Source organism: Pelophylax lessonae, assembly GCF_965119305.1.
Source record: "Pelophylax lessonae genome assembly, chromosome: 7".
Classification (NCBI taxonomy): domain Eukaryota; kingdom Metazoa; phylum Chordata; class Amphibia; order Anura; family Ranidae; genus Pelophylax; species Pelophylax lessonae.
In genome coordinates, this window is record NC_138774.1 from 149349214 (window position 1) to 149367041 (window position 17828).

At 41.4% G+C, this 17828-nt stretch overlaps 1 protein-coding gene across 6 annotated transcripts in view; it reads left to right on the top strand.

Annotated features, from left to right (window-relative positions):
- Positions 1–16430, top strand: part of AKAP14 (A-kinase anchoring protein 14) — a 36067-nt gene extending 19637 nt beyond the window's left edge. For 3 of the 6 annotated variants that reach the window (XM_082263824.1, XM_082263825.1, XM_082263826.1), the window contains exons 2-6: positions 4221–4355; positions 4714–4800; positions 9881–10060; positions 11307–11359; positions 16339–16430. In XM_082263824.1, coding sequence (XP_082119950.1) covers positions 4299–4355; positions 4714–4800; positions 9881–10060; positions 11307–11359; positions 16339–16423 — 462 coding nt within the window. In that variant the 5' untranslated portion in view covers positions 4221–4298 and the 3' untranslated portion in view covers positions 16424–16430. Of the gene's footprint in view, positions 1–4220; positions 4356–4708; positions 4801–9880; positions 10061–11306; positions 11360–16338 lie in introns of all 6 variants that reach the window. The other 3 variants (XM_082263821.1, XM_082263822.1, XM_082263823.1) reach the window with 1 other exon arrangement.
- The last annotated feature ends 1398 nt before the right edge of the window (positions 16431–17828 follow it).

The window sequence follows — 17828 nt, forward strand, 5'->3', positions numbered from 1 at the left end:
TGCCAAACGGACGTCCATTCACTTTAAAGCATTTTGTGACATGTCAAACCATAGGCATTGTTTACCTTTGGAAATGCGAATGTCCCGCATTCTATGTGGGCAAAACTAAACGACATTTCTGGGAGAGAATTAAGGATCATGTATCGTACACACGAGGTGGCGATCTAGAAAGTCCGATAGCTAGGCATATAGCCCAGACGCATAGATATAAATGTCCAAAATTTAAATTCTTCGCCCTAGATAGGATCCATCCTGGACCTAGAGGGGGACCCTTTGATAATTTAATTTTACAAAGGGAAGCACGTTGGATTTTTTCTTTGAATGCATGTACACTTCCAGGACTCAACGAACATCTCAGCTTTGCTCCCTTTTTGGGTGATTAACACCTTTTTAACGGGTAAAATATTACACTTGGGAGGTAAATCTTTATCCAATGATTTTAATATTTTTTTTTTTTTTTTTCCCTCCTTTCTGTTTGTTTTCATGTGGGTCTGACTACCGCGTGTTCCATTGTCCTGCAGATCAGTTGCCGCAGATATTTTTTCCCTTTTTCCTTTTTTTTTTTTTTTTTTCTCAATAATTTATATAAATAATCCCTTTTTAATTTATTATTCATTCTTTTATATTTAAATTCTAGGAGTATCTCTCTCCATGTTGTTTGGTCATTTTATATGACTACTGGTGACATCCTTTGGAAAACCATCTATTCATGAACACTTATCAAGAATTTGGTCTATCTTCTATGTAAATTGTATCTTAGGTTTAGATAAATAGTGATTGACGAATTATATACAAATATTGTTCATGTATGTCATTTTTGGCTGTGTTCTGATTGGTTTTCCATTTGGTATGCTCTGGGACGTTTTGCTATCTGAATCTCCTGCATACTAACTTTCATTGCAGACTAGGCTGCGGCGGATCGTCACTTCCGGTCCCGGAACCGGAAGTGACGGTCACTTCCGGTTTGCGGGAACATCCTCCCGCGGCGTCCACACGTGGACGCTTTGGCGGGCGGATGTGGGGGGCGGGAGACCCGGAGGAGGAGGAGACCTAATGTTCAACAGGTAGTATATATAGCCCCCATGTTAGACAGCTCTTAATAGCATGTCTCCATGCAGACGGCCACATTATATTCTGAACTGCTGTGTCTGGTAAGTCTGTCCCTTGCATTAAAAGGCTTTCTTTTTCTTCTTAGGCTTTTCCACTTACTAATCCCCCCCTTTTTTCAAACATATATATTTCAGATCCTGGGTGGGAGTCAAGTGCTTGTCAGCACTCAACGATTCTTCCTTATTTAATCCTCATTTTGTTGGCACTATATTTATCCCCAATTTTGAAGGGGATTTTTTCTCCTCTATACACCATTATATTCACTTTTGATCTATAAAACTGGAAAATGTGCTAATGACCAATGTGGAACCTTTTTCTAATCTATACCTCACTGCACGCTTCCATTATCCTTATATGATCACCAGCATTACCTCTGTAGAAAGAGTCTCCGGTAAGTGCTTCTCTAAATACTATAACTATTACACTTTTGGTGAAATCCACTTTTACATTGAGAATTAATGGGTATTATTCTCTGTTCTTTTTATGCTAACTTCAGGGGCGATTGGCTCCTTCCCTCCCTCACAGCTGAGTTTTAAATCAATATAAGTATGATCCATCTTATCTACTGTGACCTTGCGACTAGGGTAAGATAACCCAATATCTGAGTATCCCATATCTATTTAAGCAAATATGGTGTTTCATATGTATCATTGTATTGTATCCCCTCCATGCCTCCTATGTGGATGGACTTTTTTCCTGGATTTATTGATCCGGTGGAATTAACCTATCCCTCTCACCGCCCCACCTTTGGACTACGTGGTAATGCATACTCCACACGGTTTCCTCCCTTTCCCCTTCTCCCTCCCCCTTTCCCCCCCCCCCCCCATTTTCCTTTCCCCCACTTCCTTTCTCCGTTTTCTCTATGTCTTTTCCCCTGGCTATGTTGTTGGTTTTTTTGTTTTCTGTTTTTTGTCTTCTCCTTTTTCAACTTAGTTTTCTGCTGCAATATCTAGACGTAGCTTTTGAGTTTTTGATAAAGTCTTTCAGTTTCTTTCTAAACTTCTCAATAAACTCATAAGATGAAGAGGTAAAATATCTCATTAGCCATACGTGAAAAGTCCTCTATATATCCTCTATTATACACTGTGAATCTGTTTTAGATTCTCTAGAATAATTATAATGTTCTTAAGGTTAAGTGAACAGCTTGATATTTAGAGTTTAAATGCAATAAATCATAAATAAATAAAAATAATGTATGTACATGATTATGTTTATAACAAATGTTTTATGTACCTCTAGATTACTAAAGATTGAATCTCTGTCTAAATATATTCCATTGCTGGACCCTGATGAAGCGCATAATGCGAAACGCGTAGTTCCAGCCATCTTTTGATATGTTTGTTAAACATTGTACCATATATTAATGGTTCATCTAACATAGATAGAACGACGTACTTACTGTTTTTATCATTTGTACAAATAAAGATTTGTTATTCTTTTAACATATATGTGTTGCCATGTCTGATGTAAACATATGCATAGTTTTGTGACTTATAGAGGCACATTTAAATCCCCCCTCCTTCAGGGACCTAGCCGGACCTCCCTATGGTGTCTGCCTATGCCCTTGATTCGTTTTTTTCAATTCACTAACGTTTACCGCATGCAATACCATGGTCATATGACTAATTTACATAAATTATCGCATGCAGTAAATAAAGTCCAATTCACAAAAAAATAAATAACTATTATGCAGTATTTACTGCAAAATAAAAAATGTGCCAGTAAATATCGTAAAAAAAAACACGAGGTAAGCTTTAAGTCCAATTCACGGACAGAGAGTAAGAAAACATGCAATATTTATGACCAGGGTTTTGCTGGCAGTATCACATGCGGTATTTTTCAGAAACAGCCTGGGGGTCCCCCTCCAATAGCTGGTTGCTAAGGAGCGGGCCAGTAAGTATTATGTACTATGTACCCCATACTCCTTCACATGGGGGGGCAAGATCTTGGGTCCCCCTTGTTAAAGGGGGCTACCAGATTCCAATAAGCCCCCCGCCCATAGACCCCCACAACCACAGCGCAGAGTTGTGGGGGAGAGGCCCTTTTCCCCATCAACATGCTGACAAGGTGCCATGTTGAGAGCATGGTCTGCTATGGTTCAGGAGGGGGGAAGCTCGTTTGTCCCACCCTTTCCTGACCTGCTTGGCTTCATGTTTGATAAGGGTCTGGTATGGATTTGGGGGGGGGGGTATGCCATTTTCTTTTTAAATTTTGTCATGGGGTTCCCCTTAAAATCCATACCAGACCTGAAGGGCCTAGTATGCATTTGGGGGGGGGGGGCTGTTTTTTTTTTTTTTTTTTTATAATTTTCGGTTGCCTGCACGTTTTTTACATGTCTGTTAGCTCATGGGCCATCCAGCTCTTTGCAGTAATTTGCCACATGAAATGGGGTAATTATCGTTCAATTGAACAATTGTATAAAATAATGCAACATTCTTAGTGATTTTCACTTTCAAAACTGATTTACCTCTATTTTACCGCATTTTATTGGTTGTTATTTAACTCTTGTGAATTGACCCCTACAGTATGTCTCCAATGGGGAGGTTTACATCTCTATTTGTCTTGGTGACTACTGTCACTGGGAAAGAAAGTGATAGGAAATTCAAAGTTTTACAAATGGCTCTGGAACAGGGGCTAAGAGAAAAGAAAAAAAAATGGCCTTGTAAGTTTGTCTAGAGGTAGCCTTCAAGACAAAATGTCTTTTTATTATACACAAGGTACCTTGTAACCAACATCAAAAATATTGATCTATCGATGATGTCCAATGTACAATATGGAGTTTAGATCTTGATTCCTGTTGACAAGTCTACTGTCAGCCCTGGGTTCCAATTGCAAAAAACATTATCAAGACTCTGCTAGCTAGGTAAAACAGTAGTGATCTCTCCCTGGTAGGCCCCGGTGTCTCGTAAGTCATTGATGGGATAGGATGAAGGGGAGTACAAGGAGAGATCTGGTATTGCTGTTAGGGTGCATATATGTAGCTAAAGCTAGCAGCACCATTATACAGTAGATAGTGCCCTACCCTATACTTTAATGTGCGAGGTAGGATTCCATCAAATAATGTTGCTTCTATTATGTTTTGATACAATCCTGATTTATTTGTCGACTAGATAAAATGGATTCAGAGGAAAGGTACATTGCAGCTCTAAAAGAAAAAGCCTGTGAATTGGTAGAAACAGCCATGAAAAATGCCCAGGATTGTCTCAGAACCCTACAAATGGCACCAGTGGAGGACACAGATAAGGGTAAGAAGACTCTTGCCTCAAAGCAAGACATTGGGGAATAAGAACATTGAGGCAAATTTACTATAAAATTGCAGCTTGATTATTAACCTCCCTCTTCTGTTCAAAAATACAAAAAAAATCTGCTGATATAAAGTATAGACATCTCTAACAACCTACCATTACAGCCAAATGTTAGCTCATTCTGACAATGTTTTGGCTCATTCAGCCCCTTTTTTACCTCCTGTTTTTATTCTATAGGCCAGTAGAATTGCGCCCAATTCTGTAGATAACTTGCTAGATACACTAAATCCCTCTCTATGCTCATGTCTCTCAGTGTTGGCTAAACTAAATAATATTTGCAATCCTTGTTTCAGAGCAGAATTACACACTGAAGAACATTGCATGGGTGCAGTGTAAGGATTTCACTGTGGATCTGGGGAAGAAACAAATTGAAGAATATGTTTCTGTAAGTTACTGGCATAGTGTGATGGTCACATATAGAATTATTGCACTAAATTAGCTTCTCTTTTCATATACTAGATATACTAAAAGCTGGTACAGGCGGTACCCGGGTTACAAACATTCGACTTACAAACGACTCCTACTTACAAATAGAGAGAGACAACAGGAAGTGAGGAGAAATCTACCCCTAGGAAGGGAAATTCACTCCTGTAAGAGTTCTCATGGGAAAAAGGTGTCTCCACTGAAGCTTTATCACTAATCCTTGTTTCCACAACGACCCAAAATTCTCAAAATATAGTTGTCATAGGGATAGAAAGTGAGGTGAAATCTTCTGAACAGGGGTACAGACAGCAAAACAAATGGTAAAGGGGTGTTAACCCTTCCCTATGCCATCCAAAAAATTATTCTTTTGGCTGGAGCTAAACTTAAAAAATATACCTGTTCCGACTTACAAACAAATTTGACCTACAAACCTACAGTCCCTATCTTAAAGTTTGTAACCCGGGGATTGCCTGTACTGGACATTTACAAAATCCATCAGCTATAGTATAACCCCACAAATGAGTTATTAAGTTGGAACATTAGATAGGGTACTGTGAATCAATTTGTACTTTATAAGAACTGGAGCTACTTCTCCTAGAAAATCCAATCAGCAAAATGACACCCCAAAATACATTCTGCTACTCCTCCTGAGTATGGCGATACCACAGATGTGAGACTTTGTCACAGCATAGCCACATACAGAGGCCCAACATTCAAGGAGCACCGTCAGGCGTTCTAGGAGCATAAATTACACATATAATTTCATTACAACCAATCACACTTTTGAAGGCCTTGGAGCACCAGGACAATGGAAAACCCCACAAAATGACCCCATTTTGGAAAGAAAACACCCCAACACATAATCTAGGAGGCATGGGCTGCAGATAGGTACTCAGGTACTCTGATGGGCTGCAGACAGGTGCTCAGGCACACTGATCGGCTTCAGAAAGGTACTCGGGTACTCTGATGAGCTTCAGAGAGGTACTTGGGTATTCTGATGGGGTGCAGATAGGTACTCGGGCACTCTGGGCTGGAGACAGGTACTCGGGTACTCTGATGACAGGTACTCGGATACTCTGATGACAGGTACTCGGGTACTCTGATGACATGTACTCGGGTACTCTGATGACATGTACTCGGGTACTCCGATGACAGGTACTCGGGTACTCCAATGACAGGTACTCGAGTACCTGTCATCCTGAGTACCCAAGTACCTGTCATCCTGAGTACCCAAGTACCTGTCATCAGAGTACCCGAATACCTGTCACCAGCCCATCAGAGTACCCGAGTACCTGTCACCAGCCCATCAGAGTACCCGAGTACCTGTCATCAGAGTACCTGATGGGCTGGTGACAGGTACTTGGGTACTTTGATGGGCTGGTGACAGGTACTTTGATGGGCTAGTGACAGGTACTTTGATGGGCTAGTGACAGGTCCACTTTATTAGGTGGTAATCAGTGTGTTTTGGGGTGCACTATGATCAGTGACTAGCTGTTACAGCAATTGTCCTCCTCACACAGGAGCAGTGTGTGAGGAGGAGAACACGGTAATAGCTAGTTACCGTGTTTTCTGTTGACATTCTGTGACCGGCTGTGATTGACAGCCGGTCACGTGGTAAAGAGCAAATTTCATTGGCTCTTTACCTAGATCGGGGATGGGCTCTGTCCGAGGGACGAGCCTCATCCCCGATCGCCGCACTGCGTGCCCCCGGGGGGGCATATTGCGGAGAGAACGAGCGGCTCGCGCTGGAGCCGCTCATGTGATTGGCTGTGATTGGACACAGCCGATCACGTGGTAAACAGCCAATTTCATTGACTGTTTACCTTGATCGGGGATGGGCTCAGTCCAAGGGACGAGCCTCATTCCTGATCGCCGCGCTGCGCGCCCCCGGGGGGCTCACAGTAGCGGTGAGAGCTGGCGGATGTCAAATGACGGCCGCCCATATCAAGGAGCCCTTCCTGCCGGCGTCATTTTGGAAAACTTGGAACAGTGGTGAACCTTCCTAGAAGTGATTAGCCTACCAAAATTACTCCAAGGGCACAACAATGACTCATCCAGGAGTTCATAAAAGAACCCAGAAGAATATCTAAAAAGCTCCAGGCCTCACTTGCCTCAGTTAAGGTCAGTGTTCACGATTCAACAATAAGAAAGAGACTGGGCGAAAATGGCATCTATGGGAAAGTTCCAAGGCAAAGCCATTGCTGACCAAAAAGAACACAAAGGCTTTTCTCATATTTTCTTAAAAAAAATCTTTATTCTCCCCCAAAATTTTGGGCAAATATTCTGTGGACTGATGAGACAAAAGTTTAACTTTTTGAAAGGTGTGTGTCTTGTTACATCTGGCGTAAAACAAACACAGCATTTGATAAAAAGTACATCATACCAACAATCAAACATGGTGGTGGTAGTGTGATGGTCTGAGGCTGCTTTGCAGCTCCAGGACCAGGACAACTTGCCATTATTGATGGAACCATGAATTCTGTACTCTACCAGAAAATCCTGAAGGAGAATATCCAGCCATTAGTTCCTGACCTCAAGCTCAAGCGCACTTGGGTATGCAACAGGACAATGATCTGAAACATAGCAGTCCAAGTCCACCTCTGAATGGCTCCAAAAAACAAAATTAAGGTTTTAGAGTGGCCTAGTCAAAGTATGGACTTAAATCTGATTTAGATGCTGTGAATTCATTCTCAAAAACCCTCCAATGTGGCTGAATTAAAACAATTCTGCAAAGAAGAGTGGGCCAAAATTCCTCCACAACAATGTGAAAGACTCATTGCCAATTATTGCAAACGCTTGATTCCAGTTGTTGCTGCCAAGGGTGGCACAACCAGTTATTAGGTTTAGGGAGCAATTACTTTTTCACATAAGGCCAGGCATGTTTGAACAGGATTTTTTCACTTAATAAATTAAATCATCATTCAAAAACTGCATTTTGTATATACTCGGGTTATCATTGTGTAATAATAAAATTTGTTTGATGATCTGAATCATTTAACCACTTGCCGACCGCCGCAAGTACATATACTGCGGCGGTCAGCCCCTCACAGGCAAAGTGACGTATGGGTACGTCACTAGCCTGTGAGGCTCTGGGGACCCCCCCCCTGCGCGTGTGACCGGCGGACCCGATGTCCGCCGGTCACTCGGCGATCGTCGGTGGAGAGGGAGAAAGGCAGGCGGCTAGTGTAAACAAGCCGCCTGTCATTCTCCCCTGTGTAGAAACAATGATCATACGGTTCTACTATGTAGGACCTTTGATCATTGTTCCTACAGCTCAAGTCACAGCCAATCACAGTTAGAATCACGCCCCTAGGGACACACACAGCCCCTCCCTCTCAAATATAGTTAACCCCTTCACTGCCAGTGTAATTTTACAGTAACAGTGCATATGTATAGCACTGATTACTGTAGAAATGTCACTGGTAACCCCAAAAGTGTCAAAAATGTCAGTCAAGGGTCCGATCTGTCCGCCGCAATGTCGCAGTACCGCAAAAAAAATTGCAGATCGCCGCCATTACGCGTTAAAAAAAAAACAACAAAATTGACAAAAATCTTTCCCTTTGTTAGTAAACGCGATAACTTTTGCGCAAACCAATCAAAATACGCTTTTTGCGATTTTTTTTTTTTACCAAACATATGTAGCATAAAACAAATTGGCCGAAAATGTTAAAAAATTTTGATTTTTACATTTTTTTGGGGGGAATTTCATATAAAAAATGTGAAAAATATTGTTATTTTTGCAAAATTGACGCTCTTTTTTTGTTTATAGCGCGTGATCAAAAAATCGCACAGGTGATCAAATACCACCAAAAGAAAGCTCTGTTTGTGGGAAAAAAAGGACGTCAAATTAGTTTAGGTACAGCGTCGCACGGCCGCGCAATTGTCCGTTAAAGTCACGCAGTGCCGAATCGCAAAATACCCCCTGGTCAGGAAGGGGGTAAAATCTTCCGGGGCTTAAAGCGGAATTCCGGGCACAGAAACATTTTTTCAGTGAACATACCCCGGGACAGTCAGGGCTACTACATTCCACAATGGCTAGCCTCTGATCTGTCCCGGTTCGCACTTACCTGCAAGAAGAAATACTCACTTATAAAATTTCTTCCACAGCGTTGCCATCTCTGTTGTGGGCAGAATGCGCCTTCACTGGCCCCTCTTGTCACTTCCGGCGCGGCGCCGCATTCCTACACAGCTTCTGGGCATGCGAGCAGGGCCGGTGCAGGCGCATTGATTCCTGGGAGCGATGACGTTCAGCTCCCAGGAATCATTGCAAGCCGGAAGAGACGGCGCGGGCCGAGGCCGCAAAGAGAGGAAGTGACGAAAGGTGAGTATTTCTTTCTACAATTACAAGGTAAGTAAAAAATAATAATAATCCTAACTATCCAATTCCTTTTCAGGTGAAGCAAAGCAAGCGGATGGGCACAAAATCGATTAGGTCGATTTTGTGCCCGGAACTCCGCTTTAAGTGGTTAAGTGTGACAAATATGCAAAAAATAAATAAGGGGGCAAATACTTTTTCACAGCACTGTACATTATGTCTCTCCTGGCAAAAGATAAGATACTGTCATGATAAAAAATACATTTATAACACAATTCCAATAATACTCCCTCAGCATACAAAAAACATATCAAATTAATAATAAACCTTCCCATAATTAAAAAGGTTAAAAAGCAACCTATTATAATAGACAATAACCCATGACCACTTGGCTAATTATTTTAATTTCATTTTCAAATTCATGGCTTTAATAACCCGAATAATACTTCCTTTAAAGCTTTTAGGCTGAATGTGAGACCATCTAATAGGATGCAGTTCATAAACAATGACCAGGTAACTGAAACTGCAATGGTATTATCCCACTATACCATTATGTCATCACAATGATGGGGTCTGATGTCAGTCTCACAGCACAATATAGGCTCTCACATCAATATACTGTATACTTTATATACATCAATGCCATTATGTCACAAACAAAGTATAAATCAAAGGTTTAAGCTTGTATAAACTTGATAATTAGCATTGTTTTACTTGTCCTGAACAGACATGGGAATTCCATGAGAGCTGGCTTTACTGTACAGATTTTCTGAAAGAAGAGGAGATGGAGTTTAGTAAGCTCTTCCACTACAGAATGAGATGGAGCATCCCAACCTGTAGGAAACCAGTTCCTAGAGCTACCGCCTGTGTCTATTTCACAATAAAGATCTCCAAAATAAAACCACCTGTGAGTACAGTACCTCCATATTCTGTAACTTGTATAAATATATATTGTATAACAAAGATTTTTTTAAAGCAAATCTCTATGAAAATGTTTTTTTCTCCCATGCAGTGGGAGCATGGGTTAATTGCTTGTTTTCTTCTTCTTGCCACTTAGATGAATTTAGGGTTAAGCCTGTATGTAAATGACTTGTTGGGATGAATTATCTTCGGGATACACCCCTAGTACCTCCTTTTACTCCACCTGCTGACACCCGTCCTTTGACTATCCTACACCGGGGTGGCCTCCCTCAGGTCAGGCCCCTAGACGCGATCCCTTATACTCGCGATGCTGTTTTTTGAGGGTCTCCAGTGTCTCTACCCCTCTAGTCAGCTCTCATGGACCTTTGGGTTCAGCTCCTTTCTTCCTGGTCCCTAGGCCGACTGCCTGTGACCACGTGCCACTGCTACAGAGGAGGAGGCAGCCGCCACCCTCCTTTAGGGGCTCTGCTCACCAGCCAAAGACCCCGCAGCACATGTGCTCCTGGCTTTTATACCACACCCCGTAATGCACATTCAGTCTGTGCCAATCACTGGGGCTTTATCAAAGCCTGTGTACCCATTGGCCAGATTTCCTCCACTGTCCAATATGCCTCCCTATTGGACCAGTGTGAAACATTTCCTAGACCAGATGAATCACACACTGAGCACTATGAGCAGACCTAACTCACAGATCCTGCTCTCTGGTAGGCAGAAAGCACAGAAAGCTGTATAGATGTGCCTGCTATTCTTCTGATAGGCAGACAGAGCCAAAAACTATACCCTCTCACTAGCACCTACCTAGGAGGGTGCTACATATTGATATATGTATTAACATGTCTTTTTTTAACCAAAAAACACCTTTTTCTAGATGAAAGATTTATAGTGGTGCTCCTGTTATATGTGCATCATTTATTATTGTCAAATGCCTTCCTGAAATGTTATTCTACATCTATCCTGGAAGATATTTCATTTGTGCAGATTACTGGAATAAATCAACTAAAACTAATGCCTCAATGATAGGCATGCATATATGTTTTAAGAACAAATACTACAATTTAATAAATACAAATTGTCAATTTCCATTGAATGCCTTCCAGGGATGTTAAAAATAGTATATTCTCCGTCACAAATACAAAATCTACGAGGCAACAGTTTATGAAACATATAAGAGCTGTGAATAAATATGTATTTTGTTTAATTGGCCTAACCATGACTATATATTTTTTTCTCAGACTTTGCCAGTGGAAGTATTCTTTGTATTTGAATCAAACAGACTTGTACACAGGTATGAAATCCTTAGATATAAGAAGAGTATATTTTCTAGTATATTTACCAGCTTAATAATTGTGCTGGAAGCAGAAAGAGATTAGGACAGTGGGCGAGAACTTAAAGCGGAGTTCCGGCCTCAAAATCCACTTTGGGCCATCCGCTTGCTCAGTGTCATCTAAAAAACAAATGGATAGTCCCAATTTTTTTTTTTAATTACTTACCTTGATATTGAAGAAAATATACTTACCTTTCTTCCACTTCCTCCCTCTGTGGCCGCGGCCCGCGCCGTCACTTCCTGCTTGCATTGATTCCTGGGAGATGAACGTCATTGCTCCCAGGAATCAATGCACCTGCACCGGCCCTGCTCATCAGTTCCGAGCATGCCCAGAAGCTGTGCAGGGATGGCGCGCATGCACCGGAAGTGACGAGCAGGACCGGTGAAGGGCATTGTGGGACCGAAGAGGACACGGAAGAGGGCGCAGAAGAGGACGCACTTGCTTCAGCTGCCCACCACTGAGATGGCAGCGCTGGAGAAGAAATTTTCAAGGTAAGTATTTCTTCATACAGGTAAGTGTGACCTGGGACAGTTCAGAGGCTATCCATTGTGGAATGCACTAGCCCTGACTGTCCCGGGGGTATTTTTAGTGAAAAATAGTTTCTGAGGCTGGAACTCCGCTTTAAGTCTTAAAGGGTCAGGTGAACTTTCAGTGTTGGGTGCCAGAGAGTTCAATTATTTATAACATTCTTGTATCCACTTGGGAGTTTTTAACAAGAATCCCAGGATGAGCAAGTGAGAACTGATGAGCTTGTTTTTTAACATTAGTGTAAGATGTTTCAAAGATCATGCATAATTCATTGCAGAGGAGGACCTTCTTCTAGCTGCTTTTGCATTGGCATAGATTCGAATAGGGAGAGAAGCAGTCTTGACACCAAAAAAAAAGTCCTAATTCAAAAAAGACAGCACACCATTTTGCAAATTCAGTATGTTTACTGTAATCACATAAAAAAACAACACTTCTAAGACACGTAGGTCTCATTTTATCAAGGTGGCAAGATATAGTATGCCTCTAAAACATCATTTATTATGGAATTACATGCTGCACAACAGTATGCTGTTCTTTTTAATTATAGATTCATAAATGGAGCCACCATGCCAAGCACCCTTTTCTCATCCGTTTGGCGGTTAAACATAGTGTGGCAAAGGTTTATTTGACGAAGAAAAGGCTGTTTATACAAGTTATATTTTCCAAACCATCCCACTCTCTATATACAGTACTCCCATTTTGTAAACTGTGCAGTACATTGCACACTCCACTGTGGCTCCCCTCTGAATCCTGTGCTCTACCTTGTATACTCCATACTGCTAATCATCACTAGATTTTGTTATTCATAGACAGAACCTATTAATGCCACTAGGACTTCCCAATACCCCTCTGTTCAACAGATAAAGTCATTTTTGATACTTTCATGTATTCTTTGTACTTTTTTGTATTTTTCATATAGCTAAAATTTACACACTCTGTTTTATGTTGTGTAATGTACCTTTAGGTGAACCTGTCAGCTATGTTAAACTTTTAAAGGAAATGTATTATGGAAATATGGAGGCCCCTGGTGACTTCTCTTCCTGAAAATACTGGTTGACTGGCTGTAATGCTGTATTCGTATTAATATTGTAGAGTATTGTGATAAAGTATGTAGAACTGGAACATACAATTCAGATCAACATGTTTTTTTTATAACAGTAATGCCTCGTACACACGCACTGATTGTTGGCCGTGAATTTTCGGCCAACGTCCGATCGGCCGATTGTCGGCTTGTTAGTATGATGCTTCCGACAACGGACTGCGACTTTTCGGCCGAAAAAAATCTGGTGTGCATGCTATAAAATTTTTGTTGGCCGTCAACAGAACGGCCAATTGTTCGTCAGTCAGTACAGATTTCGGCAGACAAAAATCAGATGAGCAAGACTGGGCATGCTCAGAGAAGAAAAAAAACCACACGGAAAGTAAACCAGCTCATGACATCACTTCTTAAGTTGGTTGTTGTTGGCCGAAAAAATTCTTGTGCAGTCTAGAGCACATTTCAACCAACACAACAACACTGGACAAAAGACGGCGATCGGTCGGCCAACAATCGTTGCGTGTGTACGAAGCTTAACTCAAAAGTAACTCAAAAGTATTGCTGACAGAAATGGCCATGGAACTAGCAATTCCAGAAGTAGGTTGCCAGTTTGCACACTATATTTTCCTTTTAGTGAAAGTTTCCTTTAAACAATCTTAAAAATTGATGCATTGCTACATTTAGTCTGCTTTAAAAGGCATATACAGGCCCTTCTCAAAAAATTAGCATATTGTGATAAAGTTCATTATTTTCTGTAATGTACTGATAAACATTAGACTTTCATATATTTTAGATTCATTACACACAACTGAAGTAGTGCAAGCCTTTTTTTGTTTTAATATTGATGATTTTGGCATACAGCTCATGAAAAACCAAAATTCCTATCTCAAAAAATTAGCATATCATGAAAAGGTTCTCTAAACGAGCTATTAAGCTAATCATCTGAATCAACTAATTAACTCTAAACACCTGCAAAAGATTCCTGAGGCTTTTAAAAACTCCCAGCCTGGTTCATTACTCAAAACCGCAATCATGGGTAAGACTGCCGACCTGACTGCTGTCCAGAAGGCCATCATTGACACCCTCAAGCAAGAGGGTAAGACACAGAAATAAATTTCTGAACGAATAGGCTGTTCCCAGAGTGCTGTATCAAGGCACCTCAGTGGGAAGTCTATGGGAAGGAAAAAGTGTGGCAGAAAACGCTGCACAACGAGAAGAGGTGACCGGACCCTGAGGAAGATTGTGGAGAAGGACCGATTCCAGACCTCGGGGGACCTGCGGAAGCAGTGGACTGAGTCTGGAGTAGAAACATCTAGAGCCACCGTGTACAGGCGTTTGTGCAGGAAATAGGCTACAGGTACCGCATTCCCCAGGTCAAGCCACTTTTGAACCAGAAACAGCGACAGAAGCGCCTGACCTGGGCTACAGAGAAGCAGCACTTGACTGTTGCTCAGTGGTCCAAAGTACTTTTTTCGGATGAAAGCAAATTTTGCATGTCATTCGGAAATCAAGGTGCCAGAGTCTAGAGGAAGACTGGGGAGAGGGAAATGCCAAAATGCCTAAAGTCCAGTGTCAAGTACCCACAGTCAGTGATGGTCTGGGGTGCCATGTCAGCTGCTGGTGTTGGTCCACTGTGTTTTATCAAGGGCTGGGTCAATGCAGCTAGCTATCAGGAGATTTTGGAGCACTTCATGCTTCCATCTGCTGAAAAGCTTTTATGGAGATGAAGATTTTTTTCAGCACGACCTGGCACCTGCTCCCAGTGCCAAAACCACTGATAAATGGTTTACTGACCATGGTATTACTGTGCTCAATTGGCCTGCCAACTCTCCTGACCTGAACCCCATAGAGAATCTGTGGGATATTGTGAAGAGAAAGTTGAGGGACGCAAGACCCAACACTCTGGATGAGCTCAAGGCCGCTATCGAAGCATCCTGGGCCTCCATAACACCTCAGCAGTGCCACAGGCTGATTGCCTCCATGCCACGCCGCATTGAAGCAGTCATTTCTGCAAAAGGATTCCCAACCAAGTATTGAGTGCATAACTGAACACAATTATTTGAAGGTTTACTTTTTTTGTATTAAAAACCCTTTTTTTTTTTTATTGGTCGGATGAAATATGCTAATCTTTTGAGATAGGAATTTTGGTTTTTCATGAGCTGTATGCCAAAATCATCAATATCAAAACAATAAAAGGCTTGCACTACTTCAGTTGTGTGTAATGAATCTAAAATATATGAAAGTCTAATGTTTATCAGTACATTACAAAAAATAATGAACTTTATCACAATATGCTAATTTTTTGAGAAGGACCTGTAAACCACCAAACAAATGTAATGTATTGCAACTTACCAGTCCTTAAATGTGGTGGCTGCATTTTTTTTTTTACAGGCCAATAACATTTTTGGCAAGTAAAGAAAATGTCTGTTGATCTTTCCAGAAATGTAATGTCCTTGTCACTTGCTGTGAGATAAGTTGGAAAAAACAAAATCGATGCTATCTTCCCTTCTGTAAACTACTATTCCCCCTCTCCTACATAATGTAGATAAACAAAAGCAGACATGTTTGAAGTCCAGCCTGGGTGGTGATTATGGTTCCCTCCTACAGTGGAATGTAGGCACCCAGAGACAGGAGCTGTGTAATTCACAAGATTACCTGGTGAAAATAAAGGAAAACAAAAAACAAATGTGCACACCTGATCTAAGAACTAAGCTGAAATAAATTAAACATTTTTGGTTTTTGGGTTTAGATACACTTTACCAAGGTGAAAAGATGTAAAAGACTCATTTAAAGGAGCATAGATTATTCACTGCATGCAAACTGATCAAAAAATGGTAAAACAAAGTCTATGCTGAAGTTGAACATGCTATGAACAGTATTTACCATGCATTTGAATTCTTGAATTGGATTTTTACAGCTCTTTATTTAGAACCTCACAGCTGCTTCTCCCTGTTTTTGAAAGCAGCTTCTGTACTTTGAGCAGGTTCACACTAGAACATGTGTATTCCAGTTTTGACAGCCCATTCATTTCAATAGGCTGCCAAATGTACTGGAAAGCAGAAAAAGTAATGCAAGAGTACCATGCGTTTTGTGGCCACAAACCTGCTGCGTTTGGGATGCCATTAACATTTAATGGCACCCGTGCGTGTCTTGCAAGGGCAGCGTGTTCACATGCAATGAGGGAAATGCATCTTTCCTGCACCATGTTCTAGTGTGAATCGGCCTTTAATAAACAAGGAACATCAGAACGTAAAAACACAGAACAATATCACTACAAAATATGTGTGCTTTTAGTTCTAACCTAGGAAAAACAAACACAGGTCACCCCTGGCTTTGTATATGAAACAAGAACATTCACTTGTCTTTCTTTTACAGGCCAGGACAAACAAGATTCAGAGAAAAATGGCTGAAAGACATCATTGAGAGCAAAATTATAATGACAGACAGTATTACATTTTAACCAGCTTAAAGCGGAGTTCCACCCAAATTTTGAACTTTACTGATTTCAGCAGTGATATATTTTGTAAAAATGAATTGGGCTATAATATAGTTTTTTTTTTTTTGGGGTCCGTTACCTTATTTTAGAGGTAGTTTGTTCTACTTCCTCCTTCTGCGGCCGCGGCCCCTGACGTCACTTCCGGCTTTGCATTACGTCCTGGGAGATGTGTGTCATCAATCCCAGGAGGCAATGGGCATCGCCGGCTGGTAGCATAATGGTATTTCCAAATAGGAAATGACACAATGCAAGGCAGCGATATGCACAGAATCCCGGAAGTGAAACACAGCGGCTTCACATGCCCACACTCTAGATGGCCGCGCTCTACAGTACATTAAAAAAGTATGTTCTAAATGCTGCACAAAAACAAATCAGAGGACAGTTTAGAAGATAGTTAATTATTAAAGCACAGGCGGTGACTATTCCAGGGGTGCTTTTATCTAAAAACAAAAAAAGACCGGAACTCCGCTTTAAGGGCTAATGCACACTGCAACTCAAAAAAAAAATCTGCTTTTTACAGGCGTTTGAACTTTTTATTTCTCTGCCTCTATACTGCTCTCTATAGAGAGAATGCTTTCATGTCAATGTTGTAAAAAAATAAATAAAACTTGTTGGAACAAAAGACGTATTATTCGATTGTTATTTTCAATGATCCTTTACTACAACACTGTAGACTAGGGGTGTCAATCTCCATTTCATTGCGGGCCGCATCAGCATTATGGTTGCCCTCAAAGGGCCAGTTATATCTGTAAGATTAGATGTCCAGAGTACCCCACTAGTACACCTGGCTAGTACACCCTAGCCATTATATAAATTAGCTAACTCGAATCAACCGCAGGTGGGGAATGGGCCAACAGACAGTAATTTGAATCAGCCACAGCTGTATCAACCACTTACCAACCACTGGGTCCAAGTAGTGCAGTCCACGTGACATGAGCATGCGCAATGGCTGAGGCGATAACTGTATACCCTATGGTCTAGTGGATGCCTGGACGCCGGTGCGGAGTGGATGTAAGCACAAGGGCTGACCCCAAATATGGAAATGTCTGCATACCCGAGGTGGTGAGCTACTCCACCAGTGTTATCCTCCCCTCTCCTAATCCCAGCAAGTCTCAAGGGGTACCCAGATCCATGGTATTCAGATTACATCTAATTAAGGAGCCGAGTATTCCTCGGATTTGCTGTTAAGCATCCTACATTAACACATTTAACTTCTGCCTAAGGACAGTAATCAAGAAGTCTCCTCTTTTACCCACCTGTCCATTTGACACACGGCCCTCTTATCCTTCCACTGAATATCCGGTACTTTATTATCATCTCAGGGATGAACTTGAGTTCCTATTATTATATTCAAGAAATGATGTTCATT